The sequence below is a fragment of the Copadichromis virginalis genome, linkage group LG3, assembly GCF_057382275.1.
Source record: "Copadichromis virginalis isolate Kocher_CV1m ecotype Utaka linkage group LG3, C_Virginalis_male_GT1.1, whole genome shotgun sequence".
Taxonomy (NCBI): domain Eukaryota; kingdom Metazoa; phylum Chordata; class Actinopteri; order Cichliformes; family Cichlidae; genus Copadichromis; species Copadichromis virginalis.
The window spans coordinates 13,658,215-13,676,434 of NC_140620.1; the positions used below are offsets into that span (position 1 = coordinate 13,658,215).

General features: G+C 43.0%; 1 protein-coding gene and 1 long non-coding RNA gene across 2 annotated transcripts; one reads left to right on the top strand and one right to left on the bottom strand.

The window, feature by feature from the left end:
* Positions 1–656: 656 nt before the first annotated feature.
* On the bottom strand, positions 657–2,647 carry LOC146712918 (uncharacterized). The gene is made up of 2 exons (XR_014917454.1): positions 2,412–2,647; positions 657–1,035 (listed from the first exon to the last, which is right to left on the bottom strand). It is a non-coding gene; the product is annotated as an uncharacterized LOC146712918 (long non-coding RNA).
* Positions 2,648–7,707: 5,060 nt separating this feature from the next.
* Positions 7,708–9,488, top strand: LOC146712919 (nuclear factor 7, ovary-like). Its single transcript, XM_085445545.1, has one exon. The coding sequence runs from the start codon at positions 7,720–7,722 to the stop codon at positions 9,106–9,108; it is 1,389 nt and encodes a 462-aa protein (XP_085301671.1). The 5' UTR covers positions 7,708–7,719; the 3' UTR covers positions 9,109–9,488.
* Positions 9,489–18,220: the final 8,732 nt, after the last annotated feature.

Consider the following 18,220-nt stretch of genomic DNA (forward strand, 5'->3'; position numbering starts at 1 on the left):
CTCACCCAACATCATCCATCTGACCTGATGCTACCTGACAAACTAAAGATAAAATATTAAATTCATTTTGCATCACTTACATTTAAAATACATTTAAGGTGGATTTCTTAAAAGGGAAGGGACTGACCTGACTGTTGTGTCGAGACAGGTGTGAAGGGAGTTAAATCCAGTCTTATACTACGGACGTGTTTGGTTTTGGTCTGTAATACGTTGAGTTTATTATCTATAAGTTAACATAGCAAATCCTCCATCCAGAGGCTAAAGTGATATCAGAGCTAGACTACTTTAAGTGGAAACAGATGATCGTCTGAGCCTTAAATGAAATAAGGTTAAAAAGAAATGCTGCTATCGACAGTGTGAGGCAGTGAGCTCTGTTATACCATATTTTTTAATTTTCTTTATTATTATTATATTATAGTGTTATTACCTTCCTGTTACTTCATAATAGAATGACAGTTAATGGTAAAAGTCTTGAATAGTTTTGAATTTATTTTTCCATGATCACATTTCATTCAATCACTCGTGGACTTGTGTGAATGTTACGTGTTATTTTCACCCGTGGATTTACACAGTTTTCATTTTATCCAAAGGCAAAGTTTTACTTGATGTCCAACTGATAAAATCACTGACAGACAACAGAAGCAGGAGCTCAGAGAGAAATTCAATTCAACTTTATTCATAAAGAGACAAATCACAACGTTTGGTTTTATTTTACAGAAACTTCAAACTAAACCAAATTCAGGACGTGTATTAAACCTGCAGCTGATCCCTGTCTGCTGTTCACTACCTTTGATTTCTGTTACCAGCATCATCTCATGTTCCCCAGGTTCACTGACAACGCTGAAACCACCAGCGGGAGACTAAGAGTGCTGCTTTAAAAAGATTCAGACATTTTATTTTGCTGCAGCTCAACATGAGGCTGGATCCTGATTCTTTGTTGTTTTTGTTTTCTCTACATGAAGAAAACAGCAGCAACAAGAAGCACAGCAGGAACTGACAGGCTGACCTTCAGTCCAACAGATCCTCCTGTGTGACCTGCAGGTGAGAAACAGGTGTGAGGTGTCAGGTAGGTGATGATGAAGAACAGAACAGAATCCATTTGCTCTTCAAACTGCTGTCAGACATTATCTGCTGCACTCTGATCACATCACTCAGACCAGCTGCTTTCTACAAAGTCTCATCAGCAACATCTTTACAAACCAACATCAGATTGTGTGTTTTGTGGTCTAAAGTTTTGTGCCTCTGGTTTCTCATTGGCTCACACTCTTGCAGAGCCGTAACACGCACATGAATGAGAGGTGGTGAGTGTAGTTCCTGTTAACAGGGTATTGCAGACCATCCCGCTAATTGCTGAATTTACTTTTGTCTGTCATATTTATGATGAAAAACAAATGTAATCAAATTAGATATTGATATTTTCATATGGGAATTGATCCTGCAACATGAAACGCTGGGATTGGAAGTTCAGCATCGCTCCGCACATCATACCTGTGAGATGACAGACAGCAGTGTGGAGGAGAGTGCGACACAAAACACAGAAATATGACTGACAGCTGCAAACGAAGCAGCATCTGCTGCAGGTGAAAGATATTGGGACTAGCAGAGCAGAGTGGCTTCACTGTAAAACAAAATTAGCAGTGAGTGTGAAAAGTTTCTGTGTGTGGAGTTCAACACCGTCCACTCAGAAGCTGCATCACTGGATGGTAGATTTAAAAAGCTTGCATTCAGTGACAACAGAGCTGTTGATGAGGCACTTCAGAGAATAACTGCAGCAGCAAAGTGCACTCCCACCCAGCTCCACCATTACAGGGCCAAGTGAAGGAGGAGCCACAGACGTCTGCTGTGTGGAGCCTCTTTGATGAAAGAGCTACAGGAGATGCTGCAAAGAGAAATACTACAGCTGATGTTATGATGGAGATGAAATGTTATCTTGAGGAGCCCCTCATCCAACAAGGAGAAGGCCCACAGAGCTGGTGGGAGGCCAAGGCCACAGTCTTTCCTTACCTGTTGAAGGTGATGGAGGGGAGACTGTGCATTGTGGCAACATCTGTTCCTTTGGAGGGTCTTCTCAAAAACTGGGCAGATACTAAGGAGAAACCACATCAGCCCATCCAAGCTGAGGCATTTGCCAAGTAAAGCTAAAGTATGAGGCTACAGAGGATAATAACTTAAGAGACATTTGGGAGCCACGAGACGTGCAAGATAATCCAGAGCTTAGATCTAAATAAGGAAGTCTTAACTCAGTAATGGAGAATATCCTCACACATTAAGAAGCACCGAGGGAGGGAAGTCCTTCATTACTCTGTCAGTCAGGTAGGTGATCAGTGAAGAACAGCACAGAATCTATGTACCTGCATGTTCAGCTCAATTTGTGGATGCAATAAGAAGTAAAGTGAGAGTGATCAGCTTACCAGTGACTGTGATATTAACCAGGTTACTGATGGCACCATTACTGGACTCACACCAGTAAACTCCGGTGTCGTGAGGCACCAGCGTACTGATTGAACATGATTGATCACGTTGCTGTTGTCCCCGCCCATCTCCACACTCAGCCCTCTGCAGTTTGCTTGTGTTTCTCCTCACAGTCCAATCAGAAAAGCTTTGGTCCTCCTCACAGATTACAGTCACAACATCTCCCTCAGAGAAATCAGAGCTGTGAGGAAGAAGAGAGGTTAGATATCACTCACGACTGAACTTCTGGGACCGCTCCGCCCCCTGGTGGCCTGATTTGATAGTGAAAAATTATTTTCTACCAGGCTGATGTAATAAAGCTGTGGAATCAGGACTGAGGTTTCGGGCATTTCCCCTCGGCTATTTGCAAGTAAGAAGAGCAAACATCTGAAGAGGCACAAGCTCCAACATTTTAGTAATATGAAGAACAACTTTGTTGCTTGACCAGCACGTTGTGGCCTGCAGCCTTCATAGGTTTAAGGTTTAAAAACATTTTTAGGATTATTTGGTTCAGTGGAAACTACTGCTACTGACAGTGAAAACATTTGCAGACCTTTTCAGAGGATGAGCATTTGTTCGAGGGTCCACTTTCTGCCCTGAGCCTGGTTCTGCCGGAGGTTTCTTCCTGTTAAAAGGGAGTTTTTCCTTCCCACTGTTGCCAAAGTGCTTGCTCATAGGGGGTCATATGATTGTTGGGTTTTTCTCTGTATCTATGAAGCGCCTTGAGGCAACTTTTGTTATGATTTGGCGCTATATAAATAAAATTGAATTGAATTGAATTCTGCCAGCTCTTCATTTCTGTGTATGCACAGGATTCTCTCCCTTTCCTCTCCTTTCACTGGTGGGTGAGAGGAAGTGGGCAAATTCTACAAATGTCATTTAAAGATTAAACGACTCACTACATGTTAGCTAGATAACACACATGTCTTAAAGATATAAAGACCTGGATGGCCGCTAACTTTCTGCTTCTTAATTCAGATAAAACTGAGGTTATTGTACTCGGCCCTGAAAATCTTAGTAATATGGTATCTAAGCAGATTCTTACTCTGACATTGTTGGGGATCACTCCTGAATTTACTTAAGCCTTAGAAAAGTAAAGTAGCCTAACAAAGTAGCTAAAATCGTGGACGTACAGCATTTGGACAGAGAGAGTGATATTAATTTTCTTTGCAAACAAACAAGAATCTTCAGGGTGCAATGTGTGCTGGGCAGCAGCCAGGAGCGAGGTCTCTGGTGAACCAATCCCTCGCTACAGATTCTAGCGAAGGGACGAGGCGTGTCACATCTCTGGTGGGGATGGAGCCTCAGTGCTTCTTTTAATATCTCTGAGCTTTCCCAATCACAACTATCTCTACTGAACTTTGGCTCCGTCTAAACAGTTCTTTGAATTACTTACTAAAACAATATATGACAGTAATGAGAAAGTGGCCACTTTCATGAGTAAATCATGTAAGCCTTATAAGATTTACTTATATGTAGTCTATGTTGTGATTCTACTGGTGTTACTGGTTCTGCTGGTGAGACGATGTGTTCACAGGAAACTTGAAGGTTTGTACATATTCATTCTTATTCATCGTGGTATTTTGTTTCCATTCTGTCATCATAATTTGGTCCATTTAGATTCTTAAATCATAAAAGTGTTTACTTTAACTCATTTCAGCAGATGGAGAAGATGACATCACCAGTGACATCACATACAGTGTTGTGAAATCATCAAATCCTCAACACCCTCCAGTCAAAGAAACCAGAGATGGAGGTTTGTGTGTTCACCCAGGTGTCATCCACATACCTGAACCAATGACTTGGTGGTGTTTCAGGGTACGATAGCAAAGCCCTCTTTCCCACGTCTTCCATATACAAGTTGCCCACAGTGGGTGAAACTGGGGAGCCCACGGCACACCCACGTTCCTGCCTGTAGAACTGACCCTTGTATGTGAAACAGGTGGAATTAAGACACAGTTTCAAAAGCAAGCACACCTGGTCCAACAGCCTTGTCTTGTTCTAACTGCTTCAGACAGTCTGTCACCCTCGTCCTGTGACCACTTCCTGGGTCTCTTTCAGTCTTCAAATATAAAGTTTTTACAGCTTATAGATTTTAAGTTCTGCTCCAATTATTTGGGTAAAGACAATAAACACTTTGATGGCCAATAAGTGAAAGTGAAAATGTGATAAACGAATAATATAATTAATAAATAATAAATAATTATATTTTTTGATAAGTGAAGTTCACTGAACTGAAAGGAAATTTTGGTTTGATGATGGTTGACATGTTTTCCAAATAGAAGTTTTTCCTCTAGTGAGGAGATGCAGGTGCAGCAGAGCATTGCTGGAAGAAATGATCCCAAGGGTGGAATCTCCTGAGAAACCTTCAGAGACCCAGCGAGAAGTAGGGACCATAGCTGACAGCCCAGGCAGGGGTTGAGGTCAAAGGTCATGCTGTTTGGGGACCTACTGGTCATCATGAGAAGATTCTGGAACCACAGCAATGACCATAAAGCTGCACTGGATGGAGAGCTGTGCCACGGGGCTTTCCAGAGGTAATCACGAGGAGATTGTGGACAACAGATGGAGATCTGAAGGATGAGGGGAGCGTTCCAAGCTCCAATCGACAGTGCAGAGAGGAAGTTCAAGGATGGCATCGTGATTCTGTGAACAGAAAGCAGAAGCTATGGTGGTGACGGGGAATGACTGACAGCAGTTTCCTATGAACATCACCTAATGCTGTGTCACTGTGCTATGCATGCTTTGACACTCTGAAGAGGGTCTTCCTTTGTGTCATTGTTGTTGTCATTTGCATCATGAACAAGACTGCTGAAGTGACTCAACAGGTGGGGTTACAACAGCAGTAAAATCATTGAATCCAATACCCTTTCCAAAAAAGGTTTTCTGCAGAGACGAAAGGACAATAGAGGAGTCATAAGTATCCCCCCACAGGAAGAATGCATGAAATGAGGTGATGAGGGTTGATAGAGGCCATAAAACAGGAGTGCTGACAAAGGCCTGCAGCCTTGAAGATAACTGAAAGCCACATTGACAAACAGCAAAACTAACTGGTGTGTTTGTTATACCCATGTCTGCATTTGGACTCTGGTCATATGGACAGTGATAGAAACAACAGGAAGAGACATTTATGAAGCTCTGAGGAACTCAAACCACTCTGCATGTGTGATTTACACACCTGGAGGAGATGCACCACAAAGCTGGAATGATTTTGCAAATGTTAATTTCTATGTTTGACTGTTAACATTCATTTGCTTACTTGGAGGGTGTCAATGGAAAATTGTATTTAGTAGTCAGTATAATCTTTTAGTGATATAAGTTTGCATATGGTAGAATGCTGCATGTAACATTCTAGGGTGTTCACCCCACATCCTAGGAGCATGAGAGAGGTCGTACCTTGTCTTATTGTTTTATGGTAGGATTAACGTAGCTATGTCTGTTTTAGTCTAAGTGCCTTTTGGTTTGATGAACTGCTGGACTTTGAGACCAGCAGGTTTAGGGAAGATCTTATGGGGCCACACTCTGACCCCCCCCCCCCCCCCCCCCCCCCCACACACACACACACACACACACCCAATGAAGTATAAAATAAAGACCGGGGCAGTTTCTCAGGCGCGAGTCTCTCAGTCCGGAGGCTGCCCTTGCTTGCAAGAAATTCTGTGTGTTTCTCTTCTCTGAGTCTTTGCTGAAGAAGTATTTTAGAATATATTCCTTAACAGAGAGAACGATGCTCGTCACAGTTCTCTCCCTCATGCACGAGCAACACAAAGAGCTCTGGTGACTTGTGTCTTGTCTTTGCCATTGTAGTAGAATTGTCTTGGCGTTCCAGGAATAGGTCTGTGCTAGATGAACGTATCAGCAACCTTCAAACACGTGTGGAGAATTCATTATTTCTTTGACAGATTCTTTACTAAATAACAGAAAAAAGAAAGTAAGAGAAAAATCACCTGCACAAGTGCCGAGGTAGGTCTCCCTGCAGAATTGGTTTTCCCTTCATCAGGAGCAGCGCTGGGCTGTTTAAATCACGGACAAACAGGATCCTACAGTTGTTTATGTTTTTAAACCCATTTTGCACAGAGAGGCATTTTTTGGAAAATGCATTGATAGTAATGTTGAATATTATTACACATCAAAAAACATAACTACAGTAAAATAATCACATCGTGACGCCTCTGCCTTTCTAAATGGAGGGACAGTAACTGTGTGTGTATGTAAGCGTGTAAAACCTGAAGATGGTAAGATTAACAGTATTTTGTCTCTATCTACCATTCTGCTATTCATCTCAACAATAACGTGGCGCACAGCGTGGCGTGAAAATAGCCACATGCAATGGAGCAAAATATGGGTGTGTGTGTGTGTGTGTGTGTGTGTGTGTGTGTCACCGTGGAGAACACTGTAAATAAATTCACTTTTGATTTGAAGAAACTTGTGGTCTGCGCCTGAGTCCGCTCCACTAATTGTGACAGAAGTAAAACTCAGTGTCCTGCAGTGACTTTTACACAACCAGATCAGATGAACCAGCTCACACTAAAACATTTTGCTGCACTCTTTACACTTATTTCTTTTCTTTCTGCTTTCTGAGAGAAAAGCTCTTTATCAGTAACTTTTACAACTTCTGGCAGGTTAATGTCTGAACTTTGGAGTGAAACACACCCTTAGTTACAGGAAATAACACCACTGTCTGTAACTAAGTGAATCCACCTTAACACCACCTGTGTGTGTGTGACTGCATTACACTCCCACTGCTGGGAACCTGAACAAGAACCAGAACAAAGTCTAAAATAGAAGCTGACAAACAGCTGCACCACCGAGTGACACTTTATTTTATAAACTTCACAACAGGTTTCATGTTGTGACCTGTGGAGGTGAAAAGACACAAAACCTGTTTCACAGCTTTTGAGCTGCAGGCAGGATTGAAACACACCTTAGTTAAAAGTCAAACAGCAACATTTTCTCCTCCCCTCACGTCACTCAAATGTGACAAACCAGGAAACAGGAAGTTCTTCGTCCTCAGTAAAGAGAGACGCACAGACGATCAGACTGAGCTCAGACCAAACTAGCAGCTTCCTCTGAGTGAGTCCAGCTACAGGAGAGAAAAGTGGAAAACTCCAACACTGCTGCTTCAAGCTGCTGACGCTCCACACACTGAATGTGAGTTTGAGCAGAAACACGACTCAAAGGAAGTTTCAGTGAAGGTGGTAGAGGAGGGAGGGAGCCAGGACTGACTGTACTTCCTGTCTGCTGTTTTCAGCTTCACTCACAGACTCAATGGCTTCCAGATCAGAGGAGGATCTCTGCTGTCCGGTCTGTCAGGAGGTCTTCAGAGATCCTGTTCTTCTGTCATGTAGCCACAGCTTCTGTAAAGACTGTCTGAAGAGATGGTGGAGAGAGAGACCAACACACGAGTGTCCAGTTTGTAAGAGAAGATCTTCAAGGGATGATCCACCTTTAAGTCTGGCTTTAAAGAACCTGTGTGAGTCGTTCTTACAGGAGAGAGATCAGAGAGCTTCAGAGGCTCTCTGCAGTCTGCACTCTGAGAAACTCAAACTCTTCTGTCTGGACCATCAGCAGCCAGTGTGTCTCGTCTGCAGAGACTCAGAAAAACACACCAATCACAGATTCAGACCCATCGATGAAGCTGCACAACAACACAAGAAGGAACTTCAGGAAACTCTGGAGCCCTTAAAGAAGAAGTTAAAGGTTTGTGAAGAAGTTCAAGTGAAGTTTGATCAAACAGCAGAACACATTAAGGTCCAGGCCCGACACACAGAGAGGCAGATTAAGGAGCAGTTTAAGAAGCTTCAGCAGTTTCTAGCAGAGGAAGAGGAGGCCAGGCTGGCTGCACTGAGGGAGGAAGAGGAGCAGAAGAGTGGGATGATGAAGGAGAAGATGAAGGCTCTGAGCAGAGAGATAGCAGCTCTTTCAGACACAGTCAGAGCCACAGAGGAGGAGCTGAGAGCTGAAGACGTCTCATTCCTGCACAACTACAAGGCTGCAGTGGAAAGAGTCCAGCGCTGCCCCCTGCTGGATGATCCACAGCTGCCCTCAGGAGCTCTGATAGACCAGGCCAAACACCTGGGCAACCTGACCTTCAACATCTGGAACAACATGAAGGACATGGTCTCCTACACTCCTCTCATTCTGGACCCAAACACTGCTCATCCAGAACTCATCCTGTCTGAAGATCTGACCAGTGTGAGACGAGGAGAGAAGCAGCAGCTTCCTGATAATCCAGAGAGGTTTGATTTTCACTGCTCTGTCCTGGGCTCTGAGGGCTTTAACTCAGGGACTCACAGCTGGGATGTCGATGTTGGAGACAGTACAGTGTGGGCACTGGGTGTGTTGGCAGAGTCTGTGCAGAGGAAGGGAAGCATACAGTCTGGATTTTGGACTATATTGTTATATAAAGGTACATACTCATCATGTTCACCATCAGCTCCTGTCACTGTTCTCTCAGTAGAGAAGAAGCTCCAGAGGATCAGAGTGAATCTGGACTGGAACAGAGGAAAGCTGTCGTTCTCTGATCCTGATACTAACACACACATACACACCTTCACACACACTTTCACTCACAGGATGTTTCCATTCATTCAAACTGGTGATGAAGTGAAGGTGTGTCCGTTGAAGGTGTCAGTGTCAGTGCAGCAGATGAGTTGAGGATGATGATGTTTCTAATGTTGTTTCCTGTCAGTGAGTTGAAGCTGTTAAACTGCAGCTGTCCTCCTGCTGCCTCGTTGTTCCAAAGCTCTTTGTTTCTCTTTTAGTTTCACTCTTTCTTTCTGTTTCTGCTGTCCACCTTTTCACATGGAAAATCATTTCACTGTTTCTCACTGAATGACTCCCCAAACTAGATTTGAAATTCTATCAAGTTTCTAATCATTACAAGTGATTCATGTTTCTATTTGATGTGTAAATGGAGATGATTTAGTTTGCTGGGATATGGACTGACATGTGTTGAATGGGAGGAGCAGTTTGTTGTTGTCTTCTTGTCTGTTTATGACAACAATAAATATGTTGTTGAAACAATGATTCATGTTTAACTCCATATATGAAATGTTTCTGATCTTTGAATTCTGTTTGATTAAAGACTTTCTTCATGACACAAATGAGATTTCAGTGTATTAATAGAACTAAATAAGCTCAGAGTTGAAAGGCTGGAGTATTATGTACGTGCTTCACTGTCAGGATCTTCAGGGGGATTCAAAGGGAAACATCAAACTGCTGTAATGAGATAAACTAGTTGGGCTGAACACACTTATCTGTAGTTTGTCTCCATCCAGGATCATCAGAATATAATGAACATGTGTGAAGAGCCACAAAATGCTGCTGCCCTCTCAGCATGATGAGCTCCAGCCTTTGTTAGCAGGACAACAGGAAACATGAGACAACTTTCAGAGACAGTAACCAACTGTGGCCACAAGATGGCAGCAGCTGATCTGAGATCCTTTATTGGACAGAAGGACTCTGCTCTGTGACGTCATCAGAGAGACGGCCTTCACTCTGATAGATCTGACGTCATGTCTGCACTGCGATGATGAAAGCTGATAAACACATTGTTATTGATCCATGAAATCACCTCTGTCCTCTCAAGTGTAGCTGTTTACAGAGCTGAAGAAGTCCTTCATCATCAAAACAGACAAACATGTATTTCCTGTATTAAGTGACGTCATCCTCACTCTGACCTCTTACATACATTCTGTTCAGTTTTCCTGCTGTAAGAAATAAACTGTGTGAAAATAGAAATGCAGGGAAACATCCATTAATCACAGCTGAGCCGTTTGTTTCTGACTCACATTCAATGAGGCTTCAGGTGTAAATACCTCAGAAGTGTTTGTGAGTTCAGTAGAAGCAGACCCAGTCGACCATCATGGCCTCCACAGCACTACACAATGCAACAGAAAGGCCTTCATCATCTGATGAAGCACCTCTGAACCACGACGCTCTCCCTGCATCTAAAAGCTGTTAGTCAGGATGAGATGCTGCTGTGATCGCTCACAATTTACCTGTGAGACCTTTGTAAATATTGTCTTTGTTTCTGGAGGAAACACCTTTAGTCTGTTTGTATTTGGAGTGCAGATCTGGGCGTCCATCACTTTAACCTGCACACGTTTAGTTATTGAGTGTAGTTGATGTTTGGCAGCATTTTATAAGTGACAGTTCATGAACGGTGAAGGAACAGAGGACGCCTGACCATCCTACCTGTGTCAGTAAGAAGACTTTCATCACAACTTCACAACTTAACACAACTGAAACCTGAATCCAGTGTTGCATAGTTTACTAACAGTGTGTGCTGACACTGAAGTTAGCAGTTTGTTTCCTAAGAGCTGCTGGGACAAACCACAGTGACCGGCTACAGAGTTTAGTTAAGGTGGTTCTAACATGTGACCTGTTGAATTATTTACAGGGATTTATTTTTCATTTAAAGCATCATTTGTGAAGTTTTTATGAAGTTTACTTCTTTTATGTTCTTTGTGTAACGTTTAGATTTTCTTCTCTTGTGTTTTAACTCTTCAGGTTTCCTGTAACAGAGATGTAAACCACCGTTTTCTGATGCTGCTGCACTGGGACATAAACACGGCCACTTTATTAGGCACACCTTGCTGGCTGCAGGTTATAACCCCTGCTGGAAACATCCCCACAGATTTGGATCCTTATTGCCATGACAGCACCACACAGCTGCTCCAGATGCTGCAGGATGCTGGTCAGGGCTCTAACAGTGAAACTTTACTGAAAGTAAGAAACCTGAGAGGAAATAAACTTTGACTTTAGTAAGCTGAGCTCTGAAGCTGTGATGGAGCTCAGTCGGTGTGAAGGCGGCTGCTGTGTAACAAGTGTTTGTCTGAGGTGCTGCGACTGATCGTGGTCATGTTTATTTAAAGAAGTCGGTGATGAAGCAGGCTGTGCAGTCCGAGCTCTTCATCAGTTAACAGTCCTCCAGAGCTGCTGCAGGGAGCTGACTGTCCTCCAGGTGGCGCTAAGTGAACAAAGTCCAAAGAAATAAACTTGGACTGTTTTTTGAAGCCTAAATAAAATGTGAATAAACTTTATAGATACATTTGAAACCAGCTACTCTGTGACTTTACACACTCACACAGTAACAGAGCTGATTCCTGATTGGAGCAGCACAGAGTTAGACTTCTTTTCTGGCTGTGGATTGGTTCGTCAGGATTTCCCCCTTTACAGGTTTAAAAACAATCTCTGTTTCTACATTTTTTGACCTCCTTCTTGTGTCTAAAGGTGAAGCAGCACCAGCCTCCTCTGATCCTCATGTTGTAGCTCTGTGTGTCCAGCAGGGGGCAGAACACCTCCAAACTGTGCCAGCAGCTCTCACTGTGAGCTCAGACGTTTGTGGACACTCAGTTTGTTTGAACATAGTAAATAATCAGAGCTTCTCACACTGTTTATGGGGACACCACCTGCCCGAGGGTGTACTGTGTCAGAGAGGTGGTGTATGGTGCTGGGTGTAGTCTCTCTGCTGGTTCACAGTTTTTACTGAGGAGCTGTGTTCATGTCAGGAAGGTTTCGTCTGATCACTGTGGTGCAGTTTGGTTTACTCTGTTTCTGAGTGTTTGTAGGATCAGTCTCTGCAGGTCACCTGATACCTGGCAGTGAAGTGTTTATGAATCAGCTCCGTCAGATTTAATCCAACAGAATAACATGTAAAACACTCCAGGGCTTTTACTCTGAAACTTTCTCCAGAGCTGTCTGGAGTTTTCTTACATTAAAATATTCTGGGATTACCAGACTGTCCACATCATGTGTCCTACCAAAACTTTCATCCACAAATATACCCTGACATTAAACCCAAATAGATCTGAGAGCGAGTCATTAGTATCAGTACTGTGTGTGTGTGTGTGTGTGTGTGTGTGTGTGTGTGTGTGTGTGTGTGTGTGTGTGTGTGTGTGTGTGAGAGAGAGAGATATTCAGGTAACTTACTGGGTTACTGCACATGCTCACACCTTTTCAGCACAACAGGTGCAGTTTGGTGTTTTACTGCCTCCTGCTGGAACAATGATGGCAGCTCTCAAGACTTTATTGGTTATTGTCATTTCGTGTTACACAGCCTGAAACGAAATACTGTTCCTCACCAGCCTCTACAGTGCAATAACCAATATATTTTAAAAAGAATAAATACAGTTTAAAGGGAATAAGTTTAAAAAAGAGCAGCAAAAAAGGCATAAATCGCTTAAAATCTAAGTTCTAAAAAAACCTCCAGTTTTTGTTAATATTTTATTATTTATCAAATTATTAATAATTTTTTTTTTCCCTGTCCCGTTTGGCTCTTTTGCCATCAGAATTATTGTCTAAAGGCAAAGAAAGATGCCCAACGGATTTACTTTACCAAATTGACCATCCCAGCCTTGCCATAATGGTCCATTTGATTCACCTTTTATTGTTTATTTTATTTTCACTTGCTGAATACGGGACAGACTTGACTGGAGAAAGAAAGAGAATCAGCTGAGAAGAGGGACGGGGGAGAAGGGCAAAAAAAAAAAAAGAAAATGCATCTATCGATCACCTGGATCACCTGTTGAGAAAGAAAAAAGAAAACAAGCAGAAGAGAACAAGACTAATAGAATAAACAGCATCACAATGATATATGGGAATATGACAGTAAATACTAAATATTAAACATTATTGTGCAGCACATAAGATCAACAGAACACAGTGTGCTTTGAGGTAGGAGCCAAAAAGGGTGTAGTTTGTGGGTGTGATCACCCGTGTGTACACCTGTGAGCATGGACGCGCTTGTTTTTTTAAAAGGTTCCTTCATGTAATAATCTGCTAGAGGGTGTGGGGGGGCCACAGCCCCGTCCTCCAGGGTATGAAGCAGGTATGGAGGAGATCAAAACTCCAGACATCCAGAGGCCCCCAGAACACAAGAGACCAAGGAAGACCCACAGAGGGGCAGCCGCACCACTGTCCCAGAAAGAGCTGAGGAGAGTCCCAGATGAGGGCTCACTCAGCAGCCGCGGAGCAGAAGCCAGGGGGAGTTGCAGTGACGCGCCCGTGAGCTCCGCCGGCAGCCAGCTGCGCCTGAGTGACCGAGCCCCAGGCCGAGAGGCCGGGGGCACCCCACCTCCGAAGTGGCCCGAGCGAGCCCCAGGCTCCAGGCCCCGATAAGCGGCCGCCAAGGAGTGAGCCGGCGTGTACCTGGACGCCCATCCCCGGACACAAAGAACCACCAACGCACCGACACCTGAGGGAGTCCGCCACTGGCAGGGGAAGTGGTGGTGGGGGGAGATAGGCCTCCAAACCTTGGAAGGCCCGAGATGTCCCCAGAGAGGTGGCGTCTGATACCCAACCTGACATATAGACACAGACATACAGGCACACACAGACACAAACATCCATTCCCCCCCTCATGCTCTCATATGCACTTACTCCACACTCAACCAACGTGGAGACAGACATAAAGAGACGCTGTACACACGATCACACTCCCCAAGCGTACTCTACGAACCGGGTCTAGGTACCCTTGCCCCTGGAGGGGGGAACTGCACCCAGACCCAGGTGGTGTTACCCTTTTCCCTGCGGTGGGGAGAGGCAGACCGCCCCGACTCCGCAGCAGCAGGGAGGCCCCACACCCCAGACCGCAGTCGGACGGCCAACTCCTCCTCCTAGCCCCCCCGCTCCAGCAGGCCGCAGAGAACGGGGGTGAGAGAAGACTCCAAACCTCCCTCCACCCGCTCATTGTAGTGTTGATGCATGTGTGTTCTAAGGTGCAATTAAAACCCAGGAGGGCATGGAGCTACCTGCCAGAGAGCAGCAGGTAAGCGCATTGTCCCTCCTGCTAGCCCTCAATGTCTACGTGTATTTAAAATTGAGAGGTGGGCGACAACGCCAGGGGTGAGGTGTACACCCTGATGGTAATTTGGACTCGGTGTATCGTGCCCACCCCCAAGATCCTATATGTATGTGTAATGAGGGTGTGAGTAATGTGAATGTCTAAGTTGTGGGATAAAATTGAGGCAGAGGCAGCCAGAAGGGGACAGGGGGGGGGGGGGGGGGTAGCCTCCTCTGCACCCTGGTGACATACCCCTACTCCAAGGCCCTGCATGTGTGGGTGGTTGTGGTGGAGCGGGAAGAGGGAGGCAGCTGGAGATGGGGAGGGAAGGAAGGGAGGGGCAAGTGACCCCTCCCTGGGGCCAGCTCCCCCGCTGACCCCAGTAGGCACCCCCATACTCCGTGACCCGCCAGGGAAAGGGGGCCCAAGCCCATCCAGACCGGGGCCCAGTGCAGCAGCGCCTCCCGGCCCCACAGAGCCCGGGACAGTCCACCCAACCCCACCACAGAGAAAACTGCACCCACCCCACCATCCACTCATCTTCCAGACTACATGAGACAATAGACGCCCAGGCTGAGATCTTCCTCCACCTCTCCTGTATCTCCCCCTCCTGCAGAGAGAGTCCCTGAAGAGAGGAAAGCTCCAGTTTTTATTAATATTTTATTATTTATCAAATTATTATAAACTAAAAATATTTTTTACGTGATAAACGACTTCAGTGCTTCGTCCATGACCTCCTGAAGGTAAAGGGCCCAAAGAGCCAATCAGCAGCTCTGAAACAGGAAACATGACTCATGGAGAAGTTCACAACAGTTTCAGCTGCCAGTTGTGCTCATCACCATGGAGACTGTCTCCATGGTGGAGGCAGAGTGACAGTGTTGTAGATGCTGCATTTTGAAGCCTCAGTGTTTATATTTTTGTTCACAGCCATGTAGACAGAGAGGCAGAGAGAGACAGTGCTGTCACTGAGCTACATGTGTCAGAGCTCAGATGAGGCCCACACATGTGTGTTATCTGTTGTTGCTACACACACTTAAGATATGGAACATGTGAACATGAGACATATGAAGAGACTGAACAGATAAAATGTCCTTTATATCCATCAGTGACTTTTTATTCTTTTAAACTTGTGCTGCTTCTTTTTGACTCGAGTTAGTGTGACACTGATGGAGCTTCTTGCTGCAGTGTGTTTGGGTTTGGCTGATAACACTGGTCATGCATGTTTCCTTCATGCTCTGTGGTAAAAGTGCATCAGTCTGCAGCTCTGTGGCCGCCCTTCTTCTTTTTCTCAGAAACATCCTGATTTCTTTGTTCTCACTGTTTTGCAGAGGTGTTAAGATTAAAAAATAAAAACTGTGAAAAGTTGCTGCTATTTATAAAAAGACACCATTTAATGTTTTTAAAAAGTATAAAAGAACAGAATGAAATGTCTCCATCGCTGTAGTGTAATAATATCACAGCACTGTTGCAGTAATTTTAATGTGTTTATTGTACAGAGACTGATTCAGCTGTGATCTACTCAGCAGTGAGAACTGAAGACGTCCGTTATGGACAAACAACCATCAGAACAAGGAGGCCCAGGTACAGCTGCTCTTTATCTTTGACTGTGGACAGAGACAAGCTCGCTGCTCACAGCCATCATGCTAAGCTAACCAAACCACATTGTGACTCAAGCCCAGAGCTCAGACTTCAAAGACATCAAACTCTCATCTTTCTGTCAAAAAACAAAACAAAAAGATTCCCTGTAAATTTGACCTTTTCCTTAAACTTTCCTTAAACTGCACTTCAGTTAACTTCAGTTTTTTTTCTAATTTAAAATTTCATATCAGGTTTAAGTTTCAAGTTTTATTGTCATGTACAGATAAAAAGCGTAGTCACATTTACCCATTATGAAATTCTTTGGCTCGTGCTCCTAATAAATGTGTTTATTTATTAGATCTACTGATACAGCCAAAACATATAGTCACAGCGTGAGGAGATTCTGGACCCAAATGCAGGCACAGCAGCAAGGGCAGATGAATAACAAATGGAGAGCCTTTATTTTAGAGGCTTAACAAACCATAAATAGAAGGCAAGGAACAGGAAGGAACTAACAAAACATAGACTGGGAAAGCTAAACTAAGGAACATGAGGAATATGTAAAACAAATTCAAATTCAAATTCAGATTTTATTAGTCAAATCTTAAACCTTAAAGGGTTCAGCAGCATTTACATCCTGGATGGAAGCATGTGCTCCCAATCACAAGCTGAGAGGTTCACCAAATTCAAATCAAATCCAGATTTTATTTGTCACATACACAGTCATACACAGTACGATATGCAGTGAAATGCTTACACGACTGCTCGTGACCTAAAGAAGAAAGAAAAGGCTATGAATAAGATAGGAAATAAATACGAAAATTAAAAAGGGTCAATTTAACTAGGAAGGAATAAAATTAAATATAAAAATTTAAGTTAAAAATGAAATGACTGTACAACAAAATACACAATATAGAAATATATAAGAATGTATGAAGAAATATAAATATATATGTACAATAACAGCAGCTGTACAGTATTAAGTGGAAATGAAGAAATATAATGTCCAGTGTTGTGGGGTCATTACACACAGGCTAGAAGTGCAAGTCACTCTTTACTGACACATTGTAAATACGTTTAATGCTGGATGGTTGAAGTTTTTGTACAATGGTTTAGCCACAAGCATAATTTCCACTTCTGGATAAAGATCATTCGATCTTCATGCTTCTTAACAAATTAAGAGTGTAATGTCTTTATTAAGTTGTTATTTATTAATGCATACATAATAATGTGCTCAGTGACATAAAGGTCCCCTTTCAAGAGTTTGTGTGCTGCGTAGTTTTTTTCTTTGTTTTAGTTGTTTTGTTTTTCCATCTTCTATTCACAACCCAGTGTTTAAAATGTTTAAAAGGTTAAATAATATGCTTATTTAATAATGTTCTACAAAGAGGTCAATGTGTTTGGGATCTTATTAGATCTCTCAGAAAAGCTGTCAGAGCAAAACTTTTTTTCTTTCATAATAACATCTTAATGTTAAACCGCTGAGTCCATCTAAAACATGTTTGTGCATCAGGACCAACCTGATACATAGAGTTCTGCTGGAGGATGTTGCTTAGTGGCAAAACATTGGTCTGATTGAGCTTTTTGGTTGTTCAGAACTCACTCAGCCTTTGGAGTTAGTTTTTAGGACATCCTGATAATAATGAACTACATTAGTCCAGCCTAGAAGCAATAATAATATTACTTTAAGATAATAATAACAATAATATTTCAGGTGAATACCTCATGAAGTTCCTCAACAGAGTGCCAAGAGTGTGCAAAGCAGTAATCAAAGCAAAGGTCGACTATTTTAAAAAATATAACATAAACATAACCAAACATATTTATTTATAGTTATTTCATTCTTTTTTCTTTACTACAAAATTATACATGTGTTCATTTAGAGTTTTGGTGCCTTCAGTGACAATCTACAAAATAAAGAAGAACCATAAAATGAAAAGCTGTGTCCAAACTGTTTGTGTGTATTATGTAGAAACGTCTCCACTAGTTTCACATAAGCATGACCTCACAAAATAATTTTTAATCCAGCAGACCTGATGTTATTTTGTCCCTCCAAAGCGTAAAACACAACAAAATCATCCTGATTCCTCACAGGATTGTGGAATAATATTACACAGAATCTGACACCTCAGCTCTATAGAAGATGGATGGACTAAGCAAATTTAATCCATCCATCTTCCTCTGCTTATCCAGGGACTGTCACTAACCAAATTTTTAAGCAGGAGAAAAAATAGCACTTTTAAGGACATGAAAAGCTTTATCGACAAAAACAAGAAACGCTGCCCCTGTAATCTTTTATTTACAATATTGTATTTGGTTAAAATGTTCTGATGGTTCAAATATTTTCTTTTCTTTAGTTGTTGCAAAATAATGTGTGTGCCAGTCTCCAATGAGACATTTACA

Excerpts from the sequence above, each read along its gene's own strand:
- LOC146712919 (XM_085445545.1), top strand. The coding sequence starts at position 7,720 with ATGGCTTCCAGATCAGAGGAGGATCTCTGCTGTCCGGTCTGTCAGGAG.